Source organism: Macaca fascicularis, chromosome 3 (assembly GCF_037993035.2).
Source record: "Macaca fascicularis isolate 582-1 chromosome 3, T2T-MFA8v1.1".
In the NCBI taxonomy this organism is placed as follows: Eukaryota; Metazoa; Chordata; class Mammalia; order Primates; family Cercopithecidae; genus Macaca; species Macaca fascicularis.
The window spans coordinates 190,995,695-191,004,789 of NC_088377.1; the positions used below are offsets into that span (position 1 = coordinate 190,995,695).

At 41.5% G+C, this 9,095-nt stretch overlaps 1 protein-coding gene and 1 non-coding gene across 2 annotated transcripts; both read left to right on the top strand.

Annotated features, from left to right (window-relative positions):
• The first annotated feature begins 1,707 nt into the window (after positions 1 to 1,707).
• TRNAC-GCA (transfer RNA cysteine (anticodon GCA)) lies at positions 1,708 to 1,779 on the top strand. The gene has a single exon. It is a non-coding gene; the product is annotated as a tRNA-Cys (tRNA).
• Positions 1,780 to 3,887: 2,108 nt separating this feature from the next.
• Positions 3,888 to 4,807, top strand: LOC102126876 (nucleophosmin-like). Its single transcript, XM_065541183.1, has 2 exons — positions 3,888 to 4,633; positions 4,721 to 4,807. Exons 1-2 carry the CDS (start codon positions 4,106 to 4,108, stop codon positions 4,805 to 4,807), a joined length of 615 nt encoding a protein of 204 aa, XP_065397255.1. The 5' UTR covers positions 3,888 to 4,105.
• Positions 4,808 to 9,095: the final 4,288 nt, after the last annotated feature.

Consider the following 9,095-nt stretch of genomic DNA (forward strand, 5'->3'; position numbering starts at 1 on the left):
AATGTATCAAGGTACAAGGCCTTTAACAAAAGTGACCTTCCCTTGTCTTCCCAGCCTGGGCTGATGTTAGCTCCTTCCCTGCTTCTGTCCCATAGAGCCTGAGGCACAGACCCTTGGCTACTTCATGCCCTTAGGCCCATTTCCTGGCTGAATTACTCCAATAAGTCTCCACTCAGTGTTATAAGGGGTGGGAAGAGATGACATAGTGGAGAGTGAGGGCTGCAGGTTCAGGTGTGGGGAGGAGTCAGCCAGTGGCCTCACTGCCAGGGGAAATGTGCCCATGCAAGGCTGTTGAGGGAGAGGTTCCATCTAGGCAGGGGTTGGGGCCCAGGACACTCAGCTAAGGGGCCAGTTTCAGCTCCTTCAGCAGAGCTGGCTGGCTGAAAATATCACGACCTTGGGCCAACAGAGGGAGGCTCCGGTCAATTCTGGCATTTTTTTTTTTTTTTTTTTTTTTTGAGACGGAGTCTTGCTCTGTCACCCAGGCTGGAGTGCAGTGGCCGGATCTTAGCTCACTGCAAGCTCCGCCTCCCAGGTTTATGCCATTCTCCTGCCTCAGCCTCCCGAGTAGCTGGGACTACAGGCACCCGTCACCTCGCCCGGCTAGTTTTTTGTATTTTTTAGTAGAGACGGGGTTTCACTGTGTTAGCCAGGATGGTCTCGATCTCCTGATCTCGTGATCTGCCCTCCTCGGCCTCCCAAAGTGCTGGGATTACAGGCTTGAGCCACCGCGCCCGGCCTAATTCTGGCATGTTGAAGTGGCCTTGAGAAAACAAAAAAGCATGGTAAATATGACATTACTTCAGAGAGACAGCCAAACTTGGTACAAGCAGCCCATGGGTGTTGGGGACCCTCCGCAGTATTTCTGGACAAATTCACTACTTACCCAAAGTCCTTGTGAGCTTCGTGGACTTTATTGGAGACTGTATCTATGGGAGAGAAGATGGATGGGGTGAGGCATTGGGAAGGGTTGATGGGTGAGTTAAAGCCTTTTTTGGCTTGTCTACCAGTGGTGGTGGGGTCTCTCTTGGCTCTGCCCACCATGCAGGACCCAGCTGTTCGGATGGGAGGAAGCTCCCACCCCTGCTGTCTCCCTATTCTTGCTGCCCATGCAGAGCCACCAGCCCTCTGAAATGAGTCTTGAAACCCAGCCTCCATACCTTGCATGGCTCACAGCTGCTGACCACAGTGTTTCCCCAGCACCCCAATCAATTTTCTTCTTGAAAGGGATTCTGAAGCTGTTCACCTTACTTCTCCACAATATTTAGCCTAATGTGGGGGATCAACCCCACAATCTGACTCATGCAGTAGAAAGGGGGACAATAGGTCATCTTGTGTCTCAGGGTTTGAGGTTGTGGCCAGGTCTCATTTCACACCTGCTAGTCTATCTATGCAGAGACTTCTCCGCTCCTCAGCACCCTAGTGCAGGAAGGCAGGAGGGAAACCAGGCTTCTCTGTTAAGCTGGGACAGCCAGTGACTGCCCACTGCAGGGCAGATGGAATAGGGGTGGCAGAGGTAAGGATATGCCTGGCACATGAAATCTGGTCAGTAGGTGTTCACAGGTAGACCAGGGAGTGAGTGATGGCAGTGAGGGCCTGGCTTTCATGGGCAGGCTCCCCACACCCCTCAGGAACATGACTGTGAGTCCAGAAATAGCCATCAGCTGCACAGTTGTAAAGGTGAGATTAAGACATAGAGTCAGGCCTGGGGGTATAGCTCAGGGGTAGAGCATTTGACTGCAGATCAAGAGGTCCCTGGTTCAAATCCAGGTGCCCCCTCCTATTTTTTAATGACTGAAGTAGTGCTGAGATTTCTGCCCCTTTTCCCCACATGTGACCATTAGTGTGCTTTATTTCATGATAAAATTTAGTGTCTGGATCAGGACAGGGTCTAAGAATCCTCCCCTGGTCATCACCCAGATAATATAATAACCGCTAGGGTCACATTTGATTGAAGAGACTGACCAAGTGAGCCCAGACAAGCCCCACGTCTGGGTCTCTTGCCTCTCATGGTCTATATGTGGACCTCACTCTTTCTCGGTATCTCATTTCCTCAACCTCACCGTAATCGCCAGAAAGAAAGCACAGACTCTCTCTTTGATCTTGCTGCTACTTTCTGTGAAGTATGAAGGAAATATATGCGGATTCCTACTTCCCAGAGGCAACTATAACGATTTGAAAACCCTGTCAAAAGTTGTCTCTTTTCTCTGTCTGGGAATTTCTTGAGGGTGCTGTCTCTACCACAGACTCTGGCCACCTAATTCTCCCTTCTTCTCTCCTAACACTTCTTATTTCTTACCCTGGGTCAGTATTTCCTTGGTGAGAATACCTAGAAGTTTAATACTTTATATTAAACTTAAAAATTCAGATAAAATATTTAAGACATAAATGGCTGTAACAAATCTTCAGAGGATTCTCTACTTTCCTTGATGAGCAAAGAAATTTGAAATACTCTTTTATATGAGGACAAATAAAAATTCAGAAAATATGAAAAACATCTCATTAAAAGTATCAAATAACTAACACAGGAAATACCAGATGTAGATTTGGAAAGGATGGGAAGCAGAAATTTAAATTTCCTTACTAAAAGCTGCTTTGGCCCTGAGTGTATTTCTCAGTTCAGAAGAGGCAGCTGAGAACCTGACTGGAGCTTTTGGGAGCCTCTCAAAACTAGGGAGATAGAAGTCAGAATTCTGGGCCAACTAGAGTATAGACATTGATGACACCAACTCTGGCTTCGGACTAGGAGCTCAAGGGATAAGAGTAAATGGAAAGAAATTCAGTCACTGTAAGAATTTGTGGCTAGGCTTTTTAACTTTTGAATGGCTCAGGAAAACTCAAATCTGATTGTTCAGGACACCTTAATATAATTTATTTACTTGGAAAAAGCAAATAAAGGAGGATATTATTATCCCTGGCCTTAGATTAGTTCTACAAATAAAATTTTAGCATACAGTCAAAGATCACCATATACACAGGGAAGCAAAAAGCTATGAATGAGAATCAATAAAAATAACAGACCACAGAACTAAACAAGAGGACTTTGGATATTAGAACTACCAGAAACGCTATAAAATAATAATGCTTACTGTGTTCAAGGAGATAAAAGCCAACCTTGAAAATTTCAATAGGAAATTTAAAGCATGAAAAGTAACTTAGGAGATTTAAAAAGAAGACAAAATATAAATTTTATGTCTAAAAATACAATAAGTACAATTAAAAACTCAATGAATAGGTCTATGCTCTTCTTAATAAATAGATTAAGCCAGTGAGAAAATCAGTGAACTAAAACACTGAGAGGAAAAACTATCCATCATAAAACATGGAAAGACAAAAGTATGGCAAACACAGAAGATAAGGTAATTAATATAGAGGAACAGAAAGAAAAAAGACTGAAGAAAAGTGAACAGAGCCTAAGGGACCCGTGGGACGCCACAAGTAGATCAACATATGCACTGTGAGAATCCCAGAAGAGGAAGGGAGAGAAAATGGGGGAGAGAGAATATTTGAATAAATAATAATTGAAAACTACCCAACATTGATGAAATACATAAATATAAAAATCTAAGAAGCTCAGCTGGGCACAGTGGCTCATGTACGTAATCCCAGTGCTTTGGAAGGCTGAGGTGGCTGGATCACTTGAGGTCAGGAGTTTGAGACCAGCCTGGTCAACCTGGTGAAATCTCATCTCTACTAAAAAATACAAAAAAACTAGCCGGGCGAGGTGGCGGGCGCCTGTAGTCCCAGCTACTCGGGAGGCTGAGGCAGGAGAATGGCGTAAACCCGGGAGGCGGAGCTTGCAGTGAGCCGAGATCGCGCCACTGCACTCCAGCCTGGGTGACAGAGCCAGACTTCGTCTCAAAAAAAAAAAAAAAAAAAAAAAAAAATTAGGTGGGCATGGTGGCACGTGCCTGTAATCCCAGCTACTTAGGAGGCTGAGGCATGAGAATTGCTTGAAACCAAGAGGTAGAGGTTAAAGTGAGCTGAGATTGCCCTGGTGTGGTTCCGTCCTGTGCAGCTGTTCTCTTGAGCAGTGGTTGTTTATCTCCATCCGCCTTCTCTCCCAGCTAAGTGCGTGCCACCACCTGATGGAAGATTCGTGGACATGGAGATGAGGCCCCTGAGGCCCCAGAACTATCTTTTCAGTTGTGAACTAAAGGCCAACAAAGATGATCACTTTAAGGTGGATAATAATGAAAATGAGCACCAGTTATCTTTAAGAGCAATCAGTTTAGGGGCTGGAGCAACAGATGAATTGGACACTGTTGAAGCAGAGGCAATGAATTATGAAGGCAGTCCAATTACAGTAACACTGGCAACTTTGAAAATGTCTGTACAGCCAACGGTTTCCCTTGGGGGCTTTGAAATAACACCACCAGTGGTCTTACAGTTGAAGTGTGGTTCAGGGCCAGTGCATATTAGTGGACACCACTTAGTAGCTGTGGAGGAAGATGTAGAGTCAGAAGATGAAGAGAAGGAGGATGTGAAACTCTTAAGTATATCTGGAAAGCAGTTTGCCCCTGGAGGTGGTAGCAAGCTTCCACAGAAAAAAGTAAAACTTGCTGCTGATGAAGATGATGATGGTGATGATTTTGATGATGAGGAAACTGAAGAAAAAGCACCAGGGAAGAAATCTATATGAGATACTCCAGTCAAAAATGCACAAAAGTCAAATCAGAATGGAAAAGACTCAAAACCACCATCAACACCAAGATCAAATGGACAAGAATCCTTCAAAAAACAGCAAAAATCTCCTGAAACACCAAAGGGACCTAGTTCTGTAGAAGACATTAAAGCAAAAATGTAAGCAAGTATAGAAAAAGGTAGTTCTATTCCCAAAGTGGAAGCCAAGCTCATCAGTTATGTGAACAATTGCTTCTAGATGACTGACCAGGAGGTTATTCAAGATCTCTGGCAGTAGAGGAAGTCTCTTTAAGAAAATACTTTAAACAATTTATTAGGCCGGACGCGGTGGCTCAAGCCGGTAATCCCAGCACTTTGGGAGGCCGAGATGGGCGAATCACGAGGTCAGGAGATCGAGACCATCCTGGCTAACCCGGTGAATCCCCGTCTCTACTAAAAAATACAAAAAACTAGCCGGGTGAGGTGGTGGGCACCTGTAGTCCCAGCTGTTTGGGAGGCTGAGGCAGGAGAATGGCGTAAACCCAGGAGGCGGAGCTTGCAGTGAGCTGACATCCGGTCACTGCACTCCAGCCTGGGCAACAGAGCAAGACTCCATCTCAAAAAAAAAAAAAAAACAAAAAAACGATTTATTAAAAAGTTTTCATCTCATTTCATTTCTGTAACAGTTGATATCTGGCTTTTTTATAATGCAGAGTGAGAACTTTCCCTACCATGTTTGATAAATGTTGTCCAGGTTCCGTTGCCAAGAATGTGTTGTCCAAAATGCCTGTTTAGTTTTTAAAGATGGAACTCCACCCTTTGTTTGGTTTTAAGTATGTATGGAATGTTATGATAGGACATAGTAGTAGCGGTGGTTAGACATGGAAATGGTGGGGAGACAAAAATACACATGTGAATACTCAGTAATTTAATAAAAACAAAAAAGTGAGCTGAGCTCATGCCACTGCACTCCAGCCTGAGTGACAGAACAAAACCCTGTCTCAAAAAACGAAAACAAAACAAAACAAAACAAAACAAACAAACAAACAAAGTCGCTCAATGAATTCCAAGTAAGATGAACTAAAGAGACCCACACTGAGGGAAAAGGACACCCTATTCAAAAAATGGTGTGAAAAAATCGGCAAGCCACATGTAGAAGAATGAAACTGGATCCTCATCTCTCACCTTATACAAACATTAGACAGTAACATGAAGCCATATGAAAAAATAAAGATCTCAGTAAAGGTAAATACATGGGCAATTGTTAAAGTTAGTGTTATAGCAACAACAGTTGTAACTCCACATTTTTTTTTTAACATAATGTAAGAGACTAATGCACTTAAGAGAATTATTAGTTCATGTTTTTGGGCATATGATATATAAAGATGTGATTTTGTGACATCAGCAACTGAAAGGGGTAGTGATGGAGCTGTTAACAAACCAGAGTTTTTGTATGTTACTGAAGTTAAGTTGGCATGAATTCAAATTAGAGTGTTGTATTGTTATAATATTAAATGTAATCCCCATGAAAGCCACAAAGAAAATAGCTATATAATATGTACATATTAAAAAAACCATATATATACATATATATATATCTAAGAAGCTCAATGAATTCCAAGTAAGATAAACTAAAAAGACCCACAGTGAGACACATTATAATCAACTTTCAACATCCCAAGACAAAGAGAATCTTGAAAGCAACATATATATATATATATATGAAAGAAATTTAAACATTTCACTACAGAAAGGGCAACAGTAATGCAGAAATGAGGGATAAAACTGCTATAAGGCATGCAGAAGACGAATAGCAAAATGACAGAAGTAGTTTTCTCTTTATCAGTAATTACTTTAAATGTCAATGGATTAAACTCTCTAATCAAAAGGCAGAGATTGCAAGAGTGGACACAAAAACATGATCCAGCTATATGCTGTCTATAAAGGACTCACTTTAGACCTAAAGACACAAATAGATTGAAAGTGAAAGGATGCAAAAAGATATTCCATACAAATAGTAATCAAAAGAGAGAGGGGGTGGCAAGACTAATACCAGAAAAAATAGACCTTAAATCTAAAAAGATTACAAGACACAAAAAATGACTATATATATATACACACACTTTTTTTTTAAATTATACTTTAAGTTCTAGGGTACATATGAACAATGTGCAGGTTTGTTATATATGTATACATGTGCCATGTTGGTGTGCTGTACCTATTAACTCGTCATTTACATTTTGTATATCTCCTAATGCTATCCTTCCCCCCGCCTCTCCCTACAGGAGGCCTTGGTGTGTGATGTTCCCCTTCCTGTGTCCAAGTGATCTCATTGTTCAATTGTTCAATTCCCACCTATAAGTGAGAACATGCGGTATTTGGTTTTCTGTTCTTGTGATAGTTTGCTGAGAATGATGGTTTCCAGCTGCATCCATATCCCTACAAAGGACACAAACTCATTCTTTTTTATGGCTGCATAGTATTCCATGGTGTATATGTGCCACATTTTCTTAATCCAGTCTGTCACTGATGGACATTTGGGTTGATTCCAAGTCTTTGCTATTGTGAATAGTGCCGCAATAAACATACGTGTGCATGTGTCTTTATAGCAGCATGACTTATAATCCTTTGGGTATATTCCCAGTAATGGGATGGCTGGGTCAAATGGTATTTCTAGTTCTAGATCCTTGAGGAATCGCCACACTGTTTTCCACAATGGTTGAACTAGTTTACAATCCCACCAACAGTGTAAAAGTGTTCCTATTTCTCCACATCCTCTCCAGCACCTGTTGTTTCCTGACTTTTTAATGGTTGCCATTCAAACTGGTGTGAGATGGTATCTCATTGTGGTTTTGATTTGCATTTCTCTGATGGCGAGTGATGATGAGCATTTTTTCATGTGTCTGTTGGCTGTATGCATGTCTTCTTTTGAGAACTGTCTGTTCATATCCTTTGCCCACTTTTTGATGGGGTTGTTTGTTTTTTCTTGTAAATTTGTCTGAGTTCTTTGTAGGTTCTGGATGTTAGCCCTTTGTCAGATGAGTAGATTGCAAAAATGTTCTCCCATTCTGTAGGTTGCCTGTTGACTCTGATGGTAGTTTCTTTTGCTGTGCAGAAGCTCTTTAGTTTAATTAGATCCCACTTGTCAATTTTGGCTTTTGTTGCCATTGCTTTTGGTGTTTTAGACATGAAGTCCTTGCCCATGCTTATGTCCTGAATGGTATTACCTAGGTTTTCTTCTAGGGTTTTTATGGTTTTAGGACTAACATTTAAGTGTCTAATCCATCTTGAGTTGATTTTCATATAAGGAGTAAGGAAAGGATCCAGTTTCAGCTTTCTACTTATGGCTAGCCAATTTTCCCAGCACCATTTATTAACTAGGGAATCCTTTCCCCATTTCTTGTTTTTGTCAGGTTTGTCAAAGATCAGATGGCTGCAGATGTATGGTATTATTTCTGAGGACTCTGTGCTGTTCCATTGGTCTATATCTCTGTTTTGGTACCAGTACCATGCTGTTTTGGTTACTGTAGCCTTGTAGTATAGCTTGAAGTCAGGCAGCGTGATGCCTCCAGCTTTGTTCTTTAGACTTAGGATTGTCTTGGCAATGTGGGCTCTTTTTTGGTTCCATATGAACTTTAAAGCAGTTCTTTCCAATTCTGTGAAGAAAGTCATTAATGGGAATGGCATTGAATCTATAAATTACCTTGGGCAGTATGGCCATTTTCACTATATTAATTCTTCCTATCCATGAGCATGGTATGTTCTTCCATTTGTTTGTGTCCTCTTTTATTTCACTGAGCAGTGGTTTGTAGTTCTCCTTGAAGAGGTCCTTCACATCCCTTGTAAGTTGGATTCATAGGTATTTTATTCTCTTTGAAGCTATTGTGAATGGGAGTTCATTCATGGTTTGGCTCTGTGTTTGTATGCTATTGGTGTATAAGAATGCTCGTGATTTTTGCACATTGATTTTGTATCCTGAGACTTTGCTGAAGTTGCTTATCAGCTTAAGGACGTTTTGGACTGAGACGATGGGGTTTTCTAAATATACAATCATGTTATCTGCAAACAGGGACAATTTGACTTCTTCTTTTCCTAATTGAATACCCTTTATTTCTTTCTATTGCCTTATTGCCCTAGCCAGAACTTCCAACACTATGTTGAATAGGAGTGGTGAGAGAGGGCATCCCTGTCTTGTGCCAGTTTTCAAAGGGATGTTTCCAGTTTTTGCCCATTCAGTATGATATTGGCTGTGGGTCTGTCATAAATAGGTCTTATTATTTTGAGATACATTCCATCAATACCGAATTTATTGAGAGTTTTTAGCATGAAAGGCTGTCGAATTTTGTCAAAGGCCTTTTCTGCATCTATTGAGATAATTACGTGGTTTTTGTCTTTGGTTCTGTATATGCTGGATTACGTTCATTGATTTGTGTATGTTGAACCAGCCTTGCATCCCAGGGGTGAAGCCCACT

Bases quoted from the DNA above. Each gene is read 5' to 3' on its own strand.
- LOC102126876 (XM_065541183.1), top strand. From the start codon at position 4,106: ATGGAGATGAGGCCCCTGAGGCCCCAGAACTATCTTTTCAGTTGTGAA. The intron at 4,634-4,720 runs TCTATATGAGAT...CCAAGATCAAAT, and splicing joins AAAAAGCACCAGGGAAGAAA to GGACAAGAATCCTTCAAAAA.